The following is a 20,714-nucleotide window of genomic DNA, read 5'->3' on the forward strand; positions in this document are numbered from 1 at the left end:
ATCTGCCCTCAGCTCCTGCCACCTCCCTCCATGAGAACAGGGATTAAGACTGGCTATCCCTCACCAGGCGTGGTGGCTCACGCCTGTAATCCCAGCACTTTGGGAGGCCAAGGCAAGCAGATCACTTGGGGTCGGGAGTTCAAGACCAGCCTGACCAGCATGGAAAAACCGTATCTCTACTAAAAATACAAAATTAGCCAGGCATGGTGGTGCACGCCTGTAATCCCAGCTACTCGGGAGGCTGAGGCAGGAGAATTGCTTGAACCTGGGAGGCAGAGGTTACGGTGACCCCAGATCATGCCATTGCACTCCAGCCTGGGCAAAAAGAGTGAAACTCCATCTCAAAAAAAAAAAAAAAGGCCGGGCGCAGTGGCTCATACCTGTAATCCCAGCAGTTTGGGAGGCTAAGGTGGGCAGATCACAAGGTCAGGAGATCGATACCATCCTGGCTCACACGGTGAAACCCTGTCTTTACTAAAAATACAAAAAAAAACAGCCGGACATGATGGCGGGCGCCTGTAGTCCCAGCTACTCGGGAGGCTGAGGCAGGAGAATGGCGTGAACCCAGGAGGCGGAGCTTGCAGTGAGCCAAGATCGTGCCACTGTACTCCAGCCTGGGGGACAGAGCAAGACTCCGTCTCAAAATAAATAAATAAATAAATAAATAAACAGGACAGTGTGCGCTGCAAAGCCAGCCATTTGAGGAGGGCCTAGTCTGAACTGAATAGGTCAATGGGCTGGAGCTGACTTTGGACAGAGTTGAACAACCCCAGAGAATCCAGTGGGTGCTGGGCATACAGTGGTCAGGCCTGTGTAGACAGACCTGGGCTGAGAAGAGGCTGGGCTGCAGTAGCCAGGGCAAGGCAGAGGGGCAGGAACAAGCATGGGCGATGGGGTTGGACCCCAGTTCTTTGACCTGGGGAATCCCCCAACCTATGCTTCCATATGAATGAATCACTGTGCATCTGTGGGCACCACTGCATCAGCTTGCCCCTCCACACAGCTGCCCTTGGCTCATGTTGGCTGTGCTATATCAGTCCTTCAATGTTTCCTGGGGATCAGTTAATTAAGTTGAGGTCTCTGCATCTGGAAATCCACCTCAGCCTGCAGGGAAAAGGCCCCTAGTCTTGGTCTCTGCCTTCAGAACCCTAAGACTCAAGGATAATCCTGCTGATTCTCAGATTGGACTCCAGGGGGCGACAGTGTCAATCACAATGTTAGATACTGAAGCTCAGTTTTTTTTTTTTCCTTCCCCTTCTCCCCTTCTCCCCTTCCCTCCCCTCCCCTCGCCTCCCCTCCCCTCCCCTTCCTCTCTTTTCTTTTCTTTCTCTTTTTTTTTTTTTTTTTTTTTTTTTTTTTGACGGAGTCTCACTCTGCTATCTCACTCTGCAGTGGCGCAACCTCGGCTCACTGCAACCTCTGCCTCCTGGGTTCAAGCGATTCTCCTGCCTCAGCCTCCTGAGTAGCCGGGATTACAGGTGCGTGCCACCACACCCAGCTAATTTTTGTATTTTTAGTAGAGATGGAGTTTCACCTTGTTGGCCAGGCTGGTCTCGAATCCCTGACCTGAAGTAATCCTCCTACCTTGGTCTCCCAAAATACTGGGATTACAGGTGTGAGCCACTGCACCCGGCCTTTTTTTTTTTTTCTTTTTTTGAGACAGGGTCTCACTTTGTCACCCAGGCTGGATGTAGTGGCAGAATCATGGCTCACTGCAGCCTTGACTGCCCAGGCCCAAGCCATCCTCCCACCTCAGCCTCCCAAGTGGCTGGGACTACAGGCTTGCACCACCACACCAAGCTAAAGTGTTGTTTTGTTTGTTTTTTGTAGAGACAGTTTTGCCATGTTGCCCAGGCAGTGATCCTCCTGCTTCAGCCCCCCAAAGTGTTGGGATTATAGGCGTGAGCTGCTACGCCCGGCCACTTTCTTACCTAAAATACCTGCACACCCTGCTTGGAGACCCTAGGGTGAGGGGAGTGGGGAACAGGAGAACCTGACAGTAGAGGGTAGCTGTAAGGAGGAGAGGGACAAGCTTGCTGCGTGGTGGGGTGCTCCAGGGCTGGGGTTGCCTAGGGATCCACCTCTCTCCCAAGCTGTGGAATTATCCTCCCCACACTCACTGCTTCTCTAACCTTGGCTATCTCCTGCTGCCTTTGGGGTGTCTGATGGGCCTGAGCTGCTCTAGGTCGTCTCACCGCAGCCATGTGCCCCATTTGGTACTGTCAAAGCTGCTGGAATATTATCGCCTTTCCAGAAACATCCTTGGGGCAAGATCAGGACCTCAGGCTGCCTGGGGCTCAGACCCCTCCTGGGTCTTCCTGGGGCCCCTGGTCCACATGCATCTTCCCTAAGCCTGAGGGCCCTTCGAGAGAGGCAGCACCTCCAGCCTGCCCTTGGTTTTAGCTTTTGCTCTATGAAGATCTTGTGATTTCTGCCCCAGCATGGGGCAGCAGGAACCTCAAGCACAGTGCCTGGGGCCAAGGGAGCCACAATAGACTTGCCCCAGGTCAGGCCTGCACTTGCCTTGTGTCAGGGTATCTCCCCAAGTTGCTGGCCTCAGCCCCCACACTGACCTGTTTCCCCAGCTTTATCTCTGGCACCTCAAACTCAGCAGCCCCAACCCCACTTCCCGAGCACCCCCGTGCCTGGCTCTATGCCTGTCATGGTGTCCTGGCAGCAGTCTGGGAGAATATTTCAGTTACCCCTGGTGTCCCAGGGAGGCTGGAACAGAGGGGTACACTCACTGATTGCCACGGTCACAGAATAGGACTTGAATTGTGCACTGTAGGCCCTGTGGCCTTGCATGAGCCTGGTAGGCCTCTCCCCTCCTGCTTCTAGCCCTCCACCTGGGAGGCCAGCCTGCCCAGGGCTGCTCTGCCGCTTAGCAGCTGTGTGGCCCTGGAGAGTCCCTAACCTCACTGAACCTCAGTTTCTCTGTTTGTGAAATGGAGATAATACAAAGAGAACCTTCCTTCTCAGGCTGTTGTGATGGGTAAGGAAATAAATGCATGCAAAATCACAGCCGTAGTTATTATGAGGCACACTGTCTTCCTGGCTAGAGGAGATTCTGAAGGTGGGTGGGGCAGCAAGATCACCACGTGTATGAAATGGGGGCAGGCTGGTTGGAGACCAAGGGCACCAGGCCCAAGCACTGCCATCCGCCCTGTGATGGGACTCTCCTGTGGCAGTGGCAACGGTCCCACTGTGGAAGCAACACATGAGCTGAGAGAACTTGCCTGAACTGAGCCACATGTGCCCTCCAGGCCTGGTCACCCCACCACCTGCCCCCAGTGTGACCCATGCAGGGCCTGTTCCTGACCCTGAACAAGACCAGGACTCCTTGGGCTGCATTTCCTATCTGTAAAATTGTAGGAGGGTGGTGGTGGTGGGGGCTTGAACTTGCCCCCTGGGTGGGGTGGGGCATAAATAGTCCCAGAGGATGGCCTGGGAAGGCTGGCTGGGCCTGGCACAGGGGACTTTACTGCTGTCATTATTGTCCTCCTTACAGGAGAGGAGAGCAAGGCCCAGACAGGGGAGGAAACTACACAGCCTCTGTGCTCCAGCCTGCTTGAAAGACAAGGTCTACCTACAACGCAGAGATCCACACATTAAGGACAATGAAACACCCAAGTGTTAGGAACCAGAATAATCAGCCCTAATAGAGGGGAGGCTGGTAAGGGAGGGCCTCCTGGAGGAAGAGGCACAACATCAGGGTGCACTGTGATTTCTGGAGACCCAAGGAGTTCTGGTAAATGACAGGTGAGAAAAAGAAAATGTAATAAAATATAATTGAAAACAGACTCTGGTATGTGTGGAGAGAGAGCCGGGAGGAACCTAGGACACCCGTGAACCTGAACTCCCCCAACCAGTGAAGGGAGCTATGGGCAGCAAGGTTTGATTGGGGTTTTCTTTCTTGCGGAGGTTTCTCAGAGTGATTCAAGTTCCCCCACCCCGCCCACAGATGGTTCTGAGACTTTGGAAAGAAAGAAAAGGAAAAAAGAATCAGACCCTGCCCGCGCCCCAGCTGGGCATCCCTGGAAGGTCGCGAGGATCCCCGGAGACCCATACTCGGGCCCGGGGCTCCCCCGGCCAGAGCGGCCCCTGGCTGCCTCCCTACGCCCCGCGACTCAGGTCCGGACGCCGAGGGCCTCGGCCTGCCCCTGTCCCCCGGCCGCCCCCCACCTGCTCCGGCCCGGCGGGGCGGTGCTGGGCGCCGCAGGCTCCCCGGCCGCAGTGCAGCCGCAGCGCCAGCCCCGCCCCGCCCGCGCCTCCCCGCCCCCCCTCGCCCGCGGCCCCAAGCGGTTCCCGAGCCCAGGCCCGCGCCGAGCCCCAGGTGAGCGCCCGCCCCGAGGACCCTGGTCCCCGGAACCCCGGTCCCCGCCCGCCTCCCCGCCTCTTCGCCCGGGCGCCGGGGGCCAGCGCTTGAGCTCGCAAGTCTCGGACCCGGGCCCGGCACGTTAGGGGTTGGGGGTTGGCAAGCGGGGCCAGAGGCACTGGCTGGGGGCCGAAGCGCACCTCGTCCTTCTCTCGTCCCACAACGGCCCCTTCCCGGCTCGCCGCGGGGCCCCACTGTGTGTTAGTCCTCCTTCTCGGGCTGCAAGGTCTGGCGGGGGCACCGGGACGGAGCCGGCGAGGCTGCTGGCATCGGCTTCCCAGAGAGAGGAAACTGCACGTGCAGAGGCGGGGAGAGTGGACCGAGGCTTGCGCCTGAGCTCCGTGGGGGAGGGGAGAGCGCGGAGCCCCCACACTCGAAGGCAGGACTGGGATCAGATGCCACCCCTAGGACTCCTGGAAGCCATTGGGAGTCCGATCTGGGCAGGAGCCCTTGGGATGAGGCAGTGGGGGCGGGTGAGCGAGAGATGGAGGAGTGAGGAGAGGACCCTGCCCAGCCTGCACCCCGGGGGCGCCAGGAGCCCTGGGAGGGTCAGGTGGAGCAGGGGCTGCTCTGTGAGATGGGGGTAATCCAGTCCCGCCTCACAGGTCCTGGGGTCTCTGGGACAGACACAGACTCCTGCTGGGTGGTTAGCACTGGGCTCTGCTAGAACTTTTCTGCAGTGGGCAGCTCATGGGCAAGGAATAGCACTCTGGCACTCTGAATAAACCTGGGGGCCCCTCCTGCCCTGCCCCTGGCAAGGACCTTTGCCTTTGAGTGGCGTGACTGGGCTCCAAGCCGATCTAGCACACAGTAGGCTGAAGGCACAGGGGCCCCACCCAGTCTCCTTCCTGGCCCAGGCCCTGGGGGATTCAGGTCCCTGGGTACTCGGGAAGGGACGGCACAGCCTGGGCAGGTCCCCAGTGGCAAGACCAGGTCTGACCTTTTCTCGGATCTGTGGCCCATCAGGTGAGGCCTGAGGTCAGCCAGGAAGGAAGTGGGCAGGGCTGAGCCAGGGCTGAAACCAGGACCCGGGAAGGGACTGCCTAGTGCCCAGGGAAGGGGCAGGTGGGGCAGGTGGCAGTTGAGTTTTACAGACCTTCTTTGATGACAAGTGGGGGAAAGAGCCAAGGCACACCCCAGTGGCTTTGGGAGCCACCGCCTCCTCCCCTGTAATGGGCACCTAGAGGGCCGACAGGCGCAGGGGCCAGGCACCAATGGTCCCTCTCCAACCTGGCCTTTGTTTCCACTCCTCGCTCTCAGGCACCCACCCACGGCCCTTCCTGGTATCTGGGCCAGACCAGGTAGGTCTCAGCCCCACCTCAAGTGAGATTTCAGGAAGAACTTCCAGAGGAAACTGGAGGATGGCAGTGGGATGGACTGTGGGGAGGTCATTTGCAAACAAGGCAGTTATGGCTGTGCCCTGGGCCTTCCAAAGTCCACCTGTAGGCTGCATCTTCCGGAAGGCCCACCCTGTAGCCTGGAAGGCACCTGGCTACAGTGATCTCTCTGCTGTGCAGGTGTCCCCTCCCCCAGGGCACCTTGCAGGGCCTTAGGGTGATATGGGGGCCTTCTGGGCCCCTGCCCACCTTAAAACTGATTAAGGTGGGAGGGTGAGGTGGGAGGCCACAGGGATACACCTGCTGCTTGACCTTGATGGGAACTTGACCCCTTGCTTTCCCCATATGCTGTTGGGTATGACTGCCCACAGGCCTGGTGGGCATTTGTGAAGGGCTGGAGTGGGGGTAGGGGGAGCTTATGGCTGCTGGGCACAGGTGTGGCAGGGCTGTGTGCCTGGCTTCCCTTTCCCCTAACCCCATCAGGCCCGGGCTGGCCGCCCACTTCTGTTCACCACAGAGCAGGGTTTCCCTGGTGACCAGTGGACTGGCCCAGCCCCACACCTCCCCCCCAGCCCCTCCTGGCCACAGCTTGAGCTGGGAGGAGGGTGGAGGCTGGGCCGCCTCCTGGACCCCTGCCCTCCCTGCCTGGCCTTCCAAGGCCCGGCAGCCTCAGTCCACTGCTGGGCCTGGAACACGGAGCAGTGGCTGCCCTGTGAGGAGGTGGGTGTCCGGAGTGCTAGCCAGGGTGGGGCTGGGCTAGGGGGAGCCTGATGTCACCCCCATTGTAGGAGGGAGAAGACCAAGGATGAGAAGGGCCTTGGCTTGCCCAAGGTGACCCACTCTTTGAGCCTAGGCATAGTGGTCTCCCGGGAGAATGGAGGGTCCCAGAGCTCTCAGGCTGTGGGATTTGGAGAGGGGAAGGGGGGCATGAGGAGGCAGCAGAAATCAGGAAGGATTTCCTAGGCAAGGCAGCCGCGGGGCTGGACGATGGGTGGCCGAGGTTGGGGCAGAGGGACTCCACTGGACGAGTGAGGGAGCTGAGCTTGGAGGGCTTCAAAGGGGAGGTGACCTCCAGGGCCCCATGCTCTGGGATCAGGCTCACCTACATGCCATGGTTCCCAGCTCAAATGTAAGACTCTTTCCGAAGCTCCCACTGTCTCTCTCCGTCCCTCTGTGTCTCTACCTGCCCACACGCCCCGGCCCTGATGGCTCCAGTCTCCCCTGCAGGTCCTGGAGCAGCTCCAGCAGAATGGTGGCTCCAGCGTGGATAAGGCCTGCAGGGGGTCCAGCCCCATGGGGAGCGCCCTAGGCCTCCGACAGCTCCCCATCTGTGCTCCTGCCTGCCGGCCATCCTCAGGCCACTCGCCATGGGTGGCTGCTTCTCCAAACCAAAACCAGGTACCTCCTGTCTTCTTGTCTCCATCCTTCCTCCTCCCTCCTTGCCTCTTCCTCCCCCTTCCCCCCCTCCCCCTCTGCACTCGGCCGGCCTCTGAAGTAGGTCAGGCTAGGCCGGAGCCCGCTCGGAATGTTAATACGCTGAAGCCAGGAGGGGGTAGGGGGCCTGGAGCAGTTCCCCCGGCTGGCCCCTGCTCCAGTGGGTGCCCCTTTTTCTTTGGGGCTTTGAGTGTTGGTGGTGGGAATAACAGCAGGACGCTTCTTGGAAAAGGAAAGGCAGGGTTCCTCCTGTTGCAGGGTTGGGGAAGGGGCTATGCCCCCAGGGCCAGGGAAGGGGGGAATGGGGACACCCTCAGCCACTCTCTGACCTAGGGCATGCAAGCTGCCCCTCTGAGCCTCTGTTTTTCTCTCTGCAAAAGAGAGGGCCTGGCCACCCTGACCTCTTAGAGTTGCTGTGAGGGTGTAGTGGGCAGATCCTGGCTCTCTTTGCCTCCTCTGATCCCCTGTGTGGTCTCGGGCTGCCTTCTTGGCCTTTCTGGGCACACCTCCCCATTTATACAAGAAATCGCCACCCAACCTAGCCTGAGCTACTCCAGCCAGAAGTGGGAGTGTCCTGGGGTGCTGGGGGAGGCCTGGGTCTTTTCTCCACTGAAGACTCATGTCTGCGGAGCTCTCCCTCTGGCCCCCCACTTTCCCTCTTCTCTCCTCACAACACCTGGGGAGGCAGGAGTGTGCAGCTTTGTCACAGATGGAGAAACTGAGGCTTAGAGAGACCTCAAGAGCGCAGCCAGTGCTCCACTCACCCCACCAGGCCACGCTGCCCTGGCCAGCTCACCCCAGCCAGCTCACCCCAGCTCCCCTTACCTGATACCCATCAGCTCCGTTACCTTGGAACTTGTGAGGCTTTTCTCCGCTTCCTGGGTCTAAGGGAGAACTTGGGGGAGGGAGGAGGGCTGTGATGACCCAACAGGCAGAGGGACCCACTTGCCTCTGCTCCAGGAAGCCACTCTTCCTGCCCCCGCTCCTGTGCTGTGGACATCTAGGCCTGGGCTGGATGCCTCTCTGCCTCAAAATGTGCCTTGGGCAGATGATGTCCATTGTCTCCCCCTAGAAGTGGGTGGGATGATGCCAGCTGGCCTCATACCAGGCGTCTGTGGCATCGCTGGGCTGGCAGGAGGCCCTGGCAGAAGATGCCACCTGCAGGTTCTTTTAAAGGACCCCAAATGGCTGGCGTGCCTGGGACCCGTGGCCCCAGGACTTCCAGTGTCGGGGGTGGCCACTCTCACCAAAGGCAATGCTAAGAACTTAGGCAAATCCAGCCCTGCCCCTTCCCGGCTGTGTGGCCTTGGGCAGGTGATTTCACCTCTCTGAGCCTCTGCATCCTCATTGTAAAGTAGGGGGCTGTTGTGCCTAGCATGAGGGCCTGGCACACCAGAAGCACTTGCAGAATTTTTTTTTTTTTTTTTTTTTTGAGACGGAGTCTCGCTCTGTCGCCCAGGCTGGAGTGCAGTGGCACAATCTCGGCTCACTGCAAGCTCTGCCTCCCGGGTTCACGCCATTCTCCTGCCTCAGCCTCTCCGAGTAGCTGGGACTACAGGCGCCCGCCACCACGCCCGGCTAATTTTTTTGTATTTTTTTAGTAGAGACGGGGTTTCACCGTGGTCTCGATCTCCTGACCTCGTGATCCGCCCGCCTCGGCCTCCCAAAGTGCTGGGATTACAAGCGTGAGCCACCGCGCCCGGCCGCAGAATTTTTTTTTTAAGACAGAGTCTCGTTCCTTCTCCCAGGCTGGAGTGCAGTGGAGCGATCTTGGTTCACTGCAAGCTCCGCCTCCCAGGTTCACGCCTGCCTCAGCCTCCCAAGTAGCTGGGACTACAGGCACCCCCCACCACGCCTGGCTATTTTATTGTATTTTTAGTAGAGACGGAGTTTCACCGTGTTAGCCAGGATGGTCTGTATCTCCTGACCTTGTGATCTGCCCGTCTCGGCCTCCCCAGGAATATTATCTGTTATCCCTTCTCTGAGCTGGGCTCTGTGCTGCCAGGCCTCCCCCGTGGGGCCGTAGCCAGAGGCTCAGGCCCCAGGTGCCCATGCTGGGCAGGTCAGGCATGAGGCTCAGGGAATTTCCAGATATGGGAGTGACAGCATTTGGGGCATGAGGGTTCAGCTGGGGTCTTAAGGGGCCACAAAGAGACTAGAGCAAGTAGAAGACCTCTGTGCAAATCCCTCACTTTCCATCTTGCTCCACTCGATTCTGTGGCTCCGTGTGCATTAGCACCTGCTTCCTGGGTCCCTTCTGTGCTCCTGTGTGTCCTGTCTGAGTTCTTGATAAGAAGATATCAGGCCAGTCCCTCACCTAGCTCAGAGCTAGGAGGAAGTGCAGCTCTCTTAGCATCTGTTCACCTGCCTTTTATTAGGTGATACCTAAAGGCTTTCCATCCTCACCATGGCTGCTAGGAGGCTCAGAGCTAACTGGTAAAACACTGCTGCCCAACTCCATCTATTGAGCTTCTACTATGGGTTACATACATTATTTCCTTCAGCATTCACTGTCACCAATGAGGTAGGCATTTGCTGTTCTCTCTGTTTTATTTTCATTTTTTGAGATGGGGTCTCATTCTGTTGCCCAAGTTGGAGTAAAGTCGCATAATCATAGCTCGCAGCAGCCTAGAACTCCTGGGCTCAAGTGATCCTCCCACCTCCTGAGTAGCAGGGACTACAGGCCTGCACCACCACGACTGGCAATTTTATTTATTTTTTAAATTTTTTTATTTTTTGAGAGACAATCTCACTCCCTCACCCAGGCTGGAGTGCAATGGCATGATCTTGGCTCACTGCAACCTCCGCCTCCCAGGTTCGAGCGATTTTCCTGCCTCAGGCTCCCAAGTAGCTGGGATTATAAGCGCATGCCACCATGCCTGGCTAATTTTTATATTTTTAGTAGAGACTGGGTTTTGCCATGTTAGCCAGGCTGGTCTCGAACTCCTGACCTCAAGTGATCTGCCCGCCTCGGCCTCTCAAAGTGCTGGGATTACAGGCATGAGCCATCATTCCCGGCCAACAGGCAAATTTTTAAATTTTTTGTAGAGACACCCTGTTGCCCAGGCTGGTCTTGAACTCCTGGACTCAAGCAATCCTCCTGCCCTGGCCTCCCAAAGAGCCACCGCACCTGGCCTTCTCTCCGTTTTATAATAAAGGCATCTTAAGGCCCAAAGGGGCTAAGGCAGTTCTTATGGGCAGCCAGAAGTCACGGAGCTGGGGCTGATCAAGTTTTGTGGGTGAGCAGAGACGCCCCTCCCCTCTACCTTTCCAAAGGGCCCCTGACTTAATGGCTTCCGTTAGACTGCATCAGTGAGCGGGCTTGGAGCCTTCTGGGAGGAGGTGGAGGATGAGAGCAGCCTGGCTTGGCGTTATCTGGCCCCCCTGCCAGGCTATTTGTGAGCTCCCACAGCTTACACAGCTGGTGTCAGCTAAGTCCAAAGTATTTCTCTTTTTAATTCTTCCAAAAACATTCTAACACCATTACATAAAGTATAGAAAATGGAATGAAAGCCCCACCCATAACCCCCCACCTGATAGAACGGCCTCAGTGCAGCTCTGTGCTCTGCATCCTCCCTGCTGGGCTGGGGTCAAGGAACTGACCTTTTCTTTGCCCCGTCCCCTGCTATGCCTGGGCCTGAGCTGAGGGCTGGGACTTGGGGCTGGGGAGGGGACCTGGCCAGGGTGGAGGATTTAGCAGAGCATGAGATGATGGATATGCAGGAGCTGGGCAGCCAGGAGAGGCAACTCCTGAGCCTTATCTGGGTAGATAGGAAGGATGGCAGCCCCAGCCCAAGGGACAGCTCAGGCAAAGGCCTGGAGGTGCATCTCGGCAGCCTCTCTGGGTGCTTGGTTTCTGGAGTGTCAGTTCTGAGGTGGAAGGGATGAGAGGTAAAACCCAGAGGTGCTGGTGCCTTGGGAAGTGAGAGAGGTACCTCCTGCTCCAGCATCGGGCCCATGCTGTGCCAGGGGCTTAGTGTCCATCACTCAGCTTCCTCCCTGCAGCAGCAGCCTGGGAGGCCGGATTATTGCTGCTAAAAATTCTGTTTATTGTTCCTTTCTAATTAGAAAAATATCCCAGGCACGTCACAGGGAATTTGGAAAATGTGGAAAAGTATAAAGAAGAAAATGGCAATCTCTGGCTCACTCCCCACTAGAGCTGGCCCCGTGGATGCGCTGGGGAAGTGGCTCTGTACGGAGGCTGTGGGGGGTGGAGGTGTGCCCCCTCTGTACCATCCACATGCATTCCCATGCTCAGATTCACCCCCAGGGCACACGAGGACACTGAAAACCCAGCACCTGGTTAGTGATGAAGGATTCTCAAATTGGTGAGAAGAGCTATTTTAAGAAGTTGAAATCGGGCCGGGTGTGGTGGCCCACGCCTGTAATCCCAGCATTTTGGGAGGCCGCAGCGGGTGGATCACCTGAGGTCAGCAGTTCGAGACCAGCCTGACCAACATGGAGCCCTGTCTCTACTAAAAATACAAAAATTAGTCAGGTGTGGTGGCACATGCGTGTAATCCCAGCCGCTCAGGAGGTTGAGGCAGGAGAATCGCTTGAACCTGGGAGGCGGAAGTTGCGGTGAGCCAAGATCGCACCATTGCACTCTAGCCTGAGCAACAACAGCGAAACTCCATCTCAAAAAAGAAGTTGAAATTATGCTGTGAATTATGCTGTGTACATTTTTTTAATATTTGAAAAAAAATTCAAATATATGGGAAAGTTGTAAGACTAGAACAATGAACCCTTGACTTCCTGTCACCCAGATTCACTGGCTGGGGACTGAGCTGCTGCCACTTTTGAATTCCTGTGTGCACATGAGTCATACCCTGAGATGTCAGGGACGTCGTCATTGTCCATCGGAAGATGCAGGACTTTAGGGCCTCAGGGTTCTTTCTGCCACAGAGGTTTCTGCAGCCAGGAGAAGAACTGCAGGGTCGAAGGAACTCAGCTCTGTGTCCCTCTCACTAATACTGTAATTGAAAAAGGAGGCGGGGTGCGGTGGCTCAAGCCTGTAATCCTAGCACTTTGGGAGGCTGAGGCGGGCAGATCACTTGAGGTCAGGAGTTTGAGACCAGCCTGGCCAACATGGCAAAACCCTGTCTCTACCAATCCTGTCACGCCACACCTCTGGCTTGGTGGTATGCACATGTAGTCCCAGCTACTTGGGAGGCTGAGATGGGAGAATCACTTGAATCCAGGAGGCAGAGGCTACAGTGAGCCGAGATTGCATGACTGCACTACAGCCTGGGCGACAGAGTGAGACCCTGTCTCAAAAAAAAAAAAAAAAAAAAAGAGACATGCAGAAACGAATTCAAGCAGACCCAGGTGCACCCCCACCCATCCTTGCCCCTCCTCTGCTTCGTGCCAGGTTTAAGGCTCTTTGCTGGTGATGCAGAGGGAATTCTGGGGAGGTTGCCAGGCAGGGCTGAGCCTCCCAGCACCCTGAGGAGCTGGCCTCTGCACCCAGCTTGAGGGATGGGGGAGGAAGTTGGCTGAGGTGGGGGGCTCAAGGCGCTGCCTTGTCCACAGTGGAGCTCAAGATTGAGGTGGTGCTGCCTGAGAAGGAGCGAGGCAAGGAGGAGCTGTCGGCCAGTGGGAAGGGCAGCCCCCGGGCCTACCAGGGCAACGGCACAGCCCGCCACTTCCACACGGAGGAGCGCCTGTCCACCCCTCACCCCTACCCCAGCCCTCAGGATTGCGTGGAGGCTGCTGTCTGCCACGTCAAGGACCTCGAGAATGGCCAGTGGGTTCTGGGCCTGCCTGGGAGGGGGGATCAGGGGTCCCAAGGTGGGAGGGTGAGGTACAGGCCATAGCCGGGGGTTGGGGTTGGCCTGAAGGGGCTATGACCAGCTGCTGCCCTGGTCACTGCCTCTGTGGCTTCTACTGGTCTGGGCCTGCTCCCCAGAAGGCTGGACACTGGGAGGAGCTGCCAGGAGGTTGTGCCTGGTGTCTGGCCTGACCTCTGAGTGCTGCGGTTCCCCAGGATGCGGGAAGTGGAGCTGGGCTGGGGGAAGGTGTTGCTGGTGAAGGACAATGGGGAGTTCCACGCCCTGGGCCATAAGTGTCCGCACTACGGCGCACCCCTGGTGAAAGGTGAGCTGTCAGGTGGGAGGCTTGAGGGGTAACCTTCCAGGCCCCATGCCAGCTTGGCTCCTCCCTAGACCCCAGGATCTTCATCTACTAGTGAAGTCTCCTGGGCTGTGGGGAGGGACCTGCAGTTGCCGGGGCACTGAGATCCTTGGGAAGCAACCCCTGCTGGTGAGCCCAGCCTAGCACCTCTCCTTCCCAGGCGTTCTGTCCCGTGGTCGGGTGCGCTGCCCCTGGCACGGCGCCTGCTTCAACATCAGCACTGGGGACCTGGAGGACTTCCCCGGCCTGGACAGTCTGCACAAGTTCCAGGTGGGACAAGGAGTGCGGTGGGGTGGGAACCTGGGGGTGTGGGGTTCGGGGCTGGTCCTGAGCAATGCAGCCCTTGCAGGTGAAGATTGAGAAGGAGAAGGTGTACGTCCGGGCCAGCAAGCAGGTGAGGGGATAGCTCGGGGCTCAGGCAGAAGGGAGGAGCCGGGAGGTCATCTTGGCCCAGAGAATGCCACGTGCAAAGCCCTGTGGTGGGAGGAGCTTGGCACGTGTCACTGGAGCAGAGTGAGGGGTTGTGGTAGGGATGAGGCTGGGCTGGAGCGCCAGGACCTGCCTGCCAAAATGATGGCATGCGGAGGATGGCAATGACCCTCCACCCTCTTGGCACCCACAGGCCCTACAGCTGCAGCGAAGGACCAAGGTGATGGCCAAGTGTATCTCTCCAAGTGCTGGGTACAGCAGTAGCACCAATGTGCTCATTGTGGGTGCAGGTTTGTAGTGGGGTCATGAGGGGCAGGGTGGGAGATGGGATTGGTGAGAAGTGGTCCTCGGCCCATGGGCCCCTCCCATCAGGTGCAGCTGGCCTGGTGTGTGCAGAGACACTGCGGCAGGAGGGCTTCTCCGATCGGATCGTCCTGTGCACGCTAGACCGGCACCTTCCCTATGACCGTCCCAAGCTCAGCAAGGTAGGGGGGGTGGGGTAAGTAGGGACCCTATCCCTCTGGGTCCCAGTTAAGCCCACTTCAAGCCTTGCTTGTCACCCCCACTGGGGTCTGGCCAGCTGCCCTCCGTGCTTATGCCAGGCCTGTCTGTGGTACCCCCAAAAGATCTAAATTTGTTGTTGTTGTTGTTTTGAGACAGGGTCTCACTCTGTCGCCCAGGCTGGAATGCAGTGGCGCCTTCTCGGCTCACTGCAACTTCCACCTCCTGGGTTCAAGGGATTCTCATGCTTCAGCCTTCGGAGTAGCTGGGATTACAGGTGTGCACCACCACCATGCCTGGCTAATTTTTTGTATTTTTAGTAGAGATGGGGTTTCACCATATTGCCCAGACCAGTCTTGAACTCCTGAGCTCAGCCCATCCACCCACCTCAGCCTCCCAAGGTGCTAGGATTACAGGTGTGAGCCACTGCACCTGGCTTTTCTTTTTTTGAGACAGGGTCTTGCTCTGTCACTCAGGCTGGAGAGCAGTGCCTGTCTTATGGCTCACTGCAGCGTCGACCTCCACCTCCCAGGCTCAAACGATCCTCCCACCTCAGCCTCCCGGGTAGCTAGGACTACAGGCGCGCACCACCACGCCTGGCTAATATTTTGTATTTTTTGTAGAAATGAGGTTTTGTCATGTTGCCCAGGCTGGTCTTGAACTCCTGGGTTCAAGCGATCCTCCTGTCTCAGCCTCCCAAAGTGTTGGATTACAGGCATGAGTCACTGCGCCCGGCCAGATCTGGGTTTACTGAGTTCTGTCCTGCAGCCCCTATGTGACTGGGGCTGGCCCCACCTTCCCTGGGCCCCAGTGTCTTCTGCTGTAAACTGGCTCCTCTCAAGCTGGCTCTCCCCCGCAGTCCCTGGACACACAGCCTGAGCAGCTGGCCCTGAGGCCCAAGGAGTTTTTCCGAGCCTATGGCATCGAGGTGCTCACCGAGGCTCAGGTACAGGGTCAAGGGTGGGAAACAGGCCTGAGGAGGGAAGGTGGGAACCGTGACGTTGTGTGGGCCTCTGGGGTGGGGTCTTGGTGCTCTACCTTCCTGGCCCCACTGCCCAGGCACCTGGGAGGTGCTCCAGGCTTGGGAGACAGCAAGGAGCTTTTTCCCGACGGGTCGTGGGGACACACAGAGCCCCAGGGTGTGCGGAGATGAATGATCAGGGCTGGATAGGAGAGACTGGTGGGACTTGGGAGGGTAAGGAGAGGTTTGAGGGGAAGGTGATGTCTGAAGCTTAAAGAATGAAGCCCAGGTGGCAGGATCTGTTTTAATGGGAGATTCTCAGAGGCTGTGGCTGGGCTGTGGGTGTACTGCAGGACCGGGGACTGGGTGGCAAGGCCCAGCCCCATGCTCAAGCTCATGCTCTGCCCGGTGGGGGTTGCAGGTGGTCACAGTGGACGTGAGAAATAAGAAGGTCGTGTTCAAGGATGGCTTCAAGCTGGAGTACAGCAAGCTGCTGCTGGCGCCAGGGAGCAGGTGGGAGGGTCTCCTTTTTACTCATTGGACACTGGGCAAGGCACTGGCCTAGATGGGGCTGGGGCTGCCAGGAGGCCCTCACTGACACTGCCATGTCTCAGCCCCAAGACTCTGAGCTGCAAAGGCAAAGAAGTGGAGAACGTGTTCACCATCCGGACGCCAGAGGATGCCAATCGCGTGGTGAGGCTGGCCCGAGGCCGCAATGTGGTCGTCGTGGGAGCCGGCTTCCTGGGTGAGAGGTAGTGGGCAGTGGGGATAGTGGTCAGGTCGTCATGGCCAGTCCCAGGGAAGTTCTGGTCGAAGAAGGTGCAGGTGTCAGCCTGCCACCCCCTGCCCATCACCAGGGATGGAGGTGGCCGCTTACCTGACGGAGAAGGCCCACTCTGTGTCTGTGGTGGAGCTGGAGGAGACACCCTTCAGGAGGTTCCTGGGGGAGCGCGTGGGTCGTGCCCTCATGAAGGTGAGCCCACCCCAGCACCCAGTGCCTTGGAGCCCTGGGGCCCAGCCTGGCCCCTGGCTGGGCTCTCATCCACCGCCCACCTGCCCACTTGCCCTGACAGATGTTTGAGAACAACCGAGTGAAGTTCTACATGCAGACGGAGGTGTCGGAGCTGCGGGGCCAGGAGGGAAAGGTGGGCCCTTCTCCCTTCTCCCTGCTGCTTTCTGTCCTCTGTCCCCTGAGCCTGGGAGCTGGGTCCACCTGTTTACCCACCCACTCCCCACAGCTGAAGGAGGTTGTGCTGAAGAGCAGCAAGGTCGTGCGGGCTGACGTCTGCGTGGTGGGCATTGGTGAGTTGGTGTGTGGGCAGGCAGGCACAAACCAGCCCAGCCGTCTGTACATGCTCACATGTGACCTTGGGCTAGTCCCTTCCCCTCCCAGAGCCTCAGTTTCCACCACATCTGTCAAATGGGGACCCCCAACCGCCCCCACTTTACGGAGCTGTTGGGGAAGGTGTGTACCGGGCTCAGCCCAGGCCTGGCACAGAGGATGCTCCCAGTGCCTGCTGCCCAGTAACACTCATCTCCATACTCTGTGAGAGTTGACATAGGCAAGACTCGAACTGGCTCCTGCTCCAGCTGAGGTGCCAATTTGGGTAGGGGCCAAGATGGGAGGTGGTAGCGCCTGCAGAGGCTGAGGAGGTATGGCATGCTGTCCCTCCACTTAAGGGCCTCATGGAGCACTTCTTGGAGAAGGTGATATCTGAGGTCTTGCGGGAGGCACCAGGTCTGTGGGATCCCGGGTAGTGGGGGCCAGGGTGCATGAAGGCTTCAGGTGGACAGCCCTGGAGGATCAGTCCAGGGCTGGCACATCAAGCGCGTGGTGTGGGGTGTGGAGAGTGACTACGCAGAAGGGAGGGACAGGGGAGTGGATACAGGCTTCCGTCCTGTCAGGTGCAGTGCCCGCCACAGGCTTCCTGAGGCAAAGCGGCATCGGTCTGGATTCCCGAGGCTTCATCCCTGTCAACAAGGTGGGGTGGATGGCACTGGGTGGGGAGGGCCCGTTGCTGGGCTGGGAGTGGCAGGAGGTTCAGGTCAGGGCCCCTGTCACACCCATGGAGCTCTGGGCCCTCTCTCTGCAGATGATGCAGACCAATGTCCCAGGCGTGTTTGCAGCTGGCGACGCCGTCACCTTCCCCCTTGCCTGGAGGAACAACCGGAAAGTGAACATTCCACATTGGCAGATGGCTCATGCTCAGGGTATGGCCAGTCCCGAGGCACATGGAGGGGTGGGAGGGAGTCTCAGGGTCTCAGTGTCCCCATGCTCATGCCTCAGTTGCTGACCTTGGGTTCTGGACACTGTGTTAGGCATCAAAGCTCTGATGTGGATTCTCTGGCCAGCCTCATCCTGGCGATCCAACCAACACAGAGAGCAACACCCCACTGAGCCAGCCATAGCTCCTCAGTCTCAGTTTTCCTTCTGGTAGTCTCTCCCTTTTTTGTCTTCAAGGACATATATTCTGTAGAATTCCTGATCAACCTGTGCAGTTACCCTGGGGAGGGAGCGAGGCATTTAGTGGATCACCTTCCTACTTTATGCCTCTATTTCCCTTGGGCCACTCAAGTATCTCTGTGAACTCAGTTCAGCCTCATGCAGGTCCCGAGGTGCCATCTGAGCCCAGAGACCTGGGCTCAGTGGAGGCACTGTGCTTTCTGAGGAATAGCTTTCCCCTCCTGATGTCTGCTGGCCACCAAGTCCCCCAAGCCTCATCCACTGTGCACATCTGGTCTGGGCCCCTAAGCTGCAGGTGCCATCATGTTAGTTGCCTCACTGCCTCAGAGAGAGGACTGCCAGACTCCCAGACTGGGACAAGGGACTTCTCTGCACCCATCTCCCCTTCCCTCTGCCTTTACAGCTGAGGGTCTGCTGCTTGAAACCCCACTTCTGGTACCAATTTCTATTCAAGTCCAAAGTCTAAAGTTGTTGCTAGGTTGTAAGTAACCAAGGCTACTTATCAGCCAAGTATAATTAGGATTTAACTGGGAGAGTTTAGGGGACTTTGAAGTACATCCAACTACAGGGGTCTACTGGGGCCTCATAGGAACTGGGGAGCCATCCACACGGGTCTCTTTGGGGCTTTGTGTGTGGCTGTCATCTGCACTTCCCTGTGTACTTATGCCCCATTTTCCTCCCTCTTCAGACCTGATATGTCTGATTAGGTGTCTGTGTGCACAGCTGAAATGGTGGAGTACTCCCCCAACCCCAAGAAGCAGACCTTCCAGAGTCGGGGCACTTTATTCAGATTCTCTAAGGAAGCAATCAAGTGGCTAGCTTTGAGGCAGGTGTTCCCCTGCACCAGTCAGTTGCAGGTGCAAGTGAGCAGTGGGCTGAACAATGATGTCTCTTGACCTCTGGGGAGACCAGGAGGAGTAGCCACACGTGTCGCGGTCCCCACAGCATCAGCAGCAGGTAGTGTGGGAGTGGTAAGAGCGAGAGTCACGGTTCTCACGGCCCTGGGTCCCGCAGGGCGCGTGGCAGCCCAGAACATGTTGGCGCAGGAGGCGGAGATGAGCACTGTGCCCTACCTCTGGACCGCCATGTTTGGCAAGAGCCTGCGCTACGCGGGTAACCCCGGGGCCTCGGATGGGGGCGGGGCCGAGGGCGTTCGGGGGCGGGGCTTGAGTGTGGGGCGGGGCTGGCAGCCTAGGGGCAGGGCTATGACCGCACTAGGAGGAGGCCGGCAAGAACTCGCTGGCGGTGAGGCTAGGAACTACCTAAAAGGACGTATGGAGCAGGGCCTGGGCGGGGCTAGGAGGGGATCCTGTGACGTCTCGTTCCCTCCCCCGGCTCACGTGGGTGCCACCCACCTGCCCGGCCCACAGGCTACGGAGAAGGCTTCGACGACGTCATCATCCAGGGGGATCTGGAGGAGCTGAAGTTTGTGGCTTTTTACACTAAGTGAGAGCACCGGGGTGCAGCTTGGCGCGAAGCAGCGGGAGCTCAGTCGGGAAGGGGGATTCATCCCAGGCAAAATCCCAGAACAAGAGCCTAGCCCTGAGCCCCGCTGAGGAGTGCTGGAGCCTCCTTAGGAAAGCCCGAAGCTTGTACATGGTCAAGCCGCAGGGAGGGCTGGGTGCTCAGGCCATTCCTGTTGCCCTGGGGTAGGTCCTTCCCTGGGCCCCAGATGGACAGGAGTGCATCAGGGTTTTCAAAAAGGGGCTGCTGCCTCGCAGTCCTCAGGCTTGGCCATCCTCTCCTTGCAGAGGCGACGAGGTGATCGCCGTGGCCAGCATGAACTACGATCCCATTGTGTCCAAGGTCGCTGAGGTGCTGGCCTCAGGCCGTGCCATCCGGAAGCGGGAGGTGGAGTGAGTGTGGGTGTGGGAAGCCTGGGGGTGGGAGTAGTTCCCTGGAGGACTGGCTAAGGTGCCCATGACAGCCAGCCGCCCCCACAACCCTCCAGGGCCTTTCCCCTCTTGGTTTGCATCACCTGAGGCTTACAGGACTACAGGGAGGTGTGGGGCAAGGATCATGGTTTGGGAGCAGGCTGGTTATGTGTTCATGGTGGATGGAAGGGATAGGGATGTGTGTCCCCAGGCAGGGCCAGTGCTGTGGGGAGGGGTCAGGGCCCAATGCATGGGCAATCACCAGGCCTGGGACACCTAACTGGACATGGCTGTGCTGAGCCTGGCAGAAGCTAGGTGGGAAATGCAGCTACTGATGCCCTGGGTATGCTCTCCACAGAGATAGTGGGGGGTGGTTCTAGGTTTCACTCAACACCAGCCAGTTCCCTCATCCTGGTGTGGTGTCAATGAGATTCACCCTCTGGGAGAGAACTCCCAGGGACTGGGGACAGCCTGGAGGCTATGAGACAGGGGCAGGCTTCAGGCTGGAAACAATGGAGGACCAGAAGGGGACATGATAAATGACATGCTCTCTCCTTGGCCTTCTCTCTGTTTCTCTCTCTTGCCTTCGTGAAGGCTGTTTGTGCTGCACAGCAAGTACGTGTGTCCTTCATGTTGACCGTTCTGAGCCTTTCCCATGTCTGCCCAGACCCTCCACCCAATGGTCTATCTCCATCTGTCCAAGTACACCTCCCTGCTGGGCACTAGGGTCTGGCACAGAACAGACCCCCTGCTGTCCTCAAGGGCCAGCTGTTCAGGGTGCCCAGAGTGGACAGCCTGTTTTCTTCTCTCTTGACCCCTCCTCCCCTCATTCCTGCAGGACTGGCGACATGTCTTGGCTTACGGGTAAAGGATCCTGAGCTCACATGCAGTAGACTTGGGCAGGCAAAGGGGGGCACCAGGGGCAGAGGCCAAGCCTTGGGGGCAGGTGCCAATCTCCAGTCCCAGGATCCCCCAGGGTAGAACCTGAGCCCTCCCAGTGCTTGCCTTCAGCCACCTGGCTCCCCTCCTGGGAGGCCTCTGCTGGATCCAGAAGATGCTCAACCCTCAAGGCCTCTGCTGCCACTGACAGCTGGCACTGGAGGCAGGACAGGCCCTGCCTCTTCTCCCTCTATTGGGACTGGTCCCCTGAAGAACCCTGCAACATGTTAGATATTACCGTAAAATTAAAACGCACACATTTGCAGAT

The 20,714-nt window shown here is 58.1% G+C and overlaps 1 protein-coding gene across 6 annotated transcripts; it reads left to right on the forward strand.

Moving 5' to 3' along the window:
• The first annotated feature begins 3,737 nt into the window (after positions 1–3,737).
• On the forward strand, positions 3,738–20,711 carry AIFM3 (apoptosis inducing factor mitochondria associated 3). Of its 6 annotated transcripts, XM_055252306.2 has the most exons (22): positions 3,738–3,759; positions 3,962–4,333; positions 5,636–5,676; positions 6,196–6,432; positions 6,940–7,110; positions 12,679–12,892; positions 13,439–13,548; positions 13,628–13,672; positions 13,901–13,997; positions 14,080–14,192; positions 15,068–15,154; positions 15,591–15,682; positions 15,784–15,914; positions 16,027–16,142; positions 16,243–16,314; positions 16,408–16,471; positions 17,075–17,151; positions 17,263–17,380; positions 18,648–18,746; positions 19,004–19,079; positions 19,385–19,489; positions 20,346–20,711. In XM_055252306.2, exons 1-22 carry the CDS (start codon positions 3,753–3,755, stop codon positions 20,383–20,385), a joined length of 2,484 nt encoding a protein of 827 aa, XP_055108281.2. In that variant the 5' UTR covers positions 3,738–3,752; the 3' UTR covers positions 20,386–20,711. The 6 variants fall into 6 exon arrangements, with proteins under 6 accessions (XP_055108281.2, XP_055108277.1, XP_055108278.1 ...); XM_055252302.2 differs by lacking the exons at positions 3,738–3,759; positions 3,962–4,333; positions 5,636–5,676; positions 6,196–6,432 and adding exons at positions 13,133–13,242; positions 20,102–20,122 and having other exon boundaries at positions 6,993–7,110; XM_055252303.2 differs by lacking the exons at positions 3,738–3,759; positions 3,962–4,333; positions 5,636–5,676; positions 6,196–6,432 and adding exons at positions 13,133–13,242; positions 20,102–20,122 and having other exon boundaries at positions 6,993–7,110; positions 17,081–17,151.
• Positions 20,712–20,714: the final 3 nt, after the last annotated feature.

This window comes from Symphalangus syndactylus, chromosome 18, assembly GCF_028878055.3.
Source record: "Symphalangus syndactylus isolate Jambi chromosome 18, NHGRI_mSymSyn1-v2.1_pri, whole genome shotgun sequence".
In the NCBI taxonomy this organism is placed as follows: Eukaryota; Metazoa; Chordata; class Mammalia; order Primates; family Hylobatidae; genus Symphalangus; species Symphalangus syndactylus.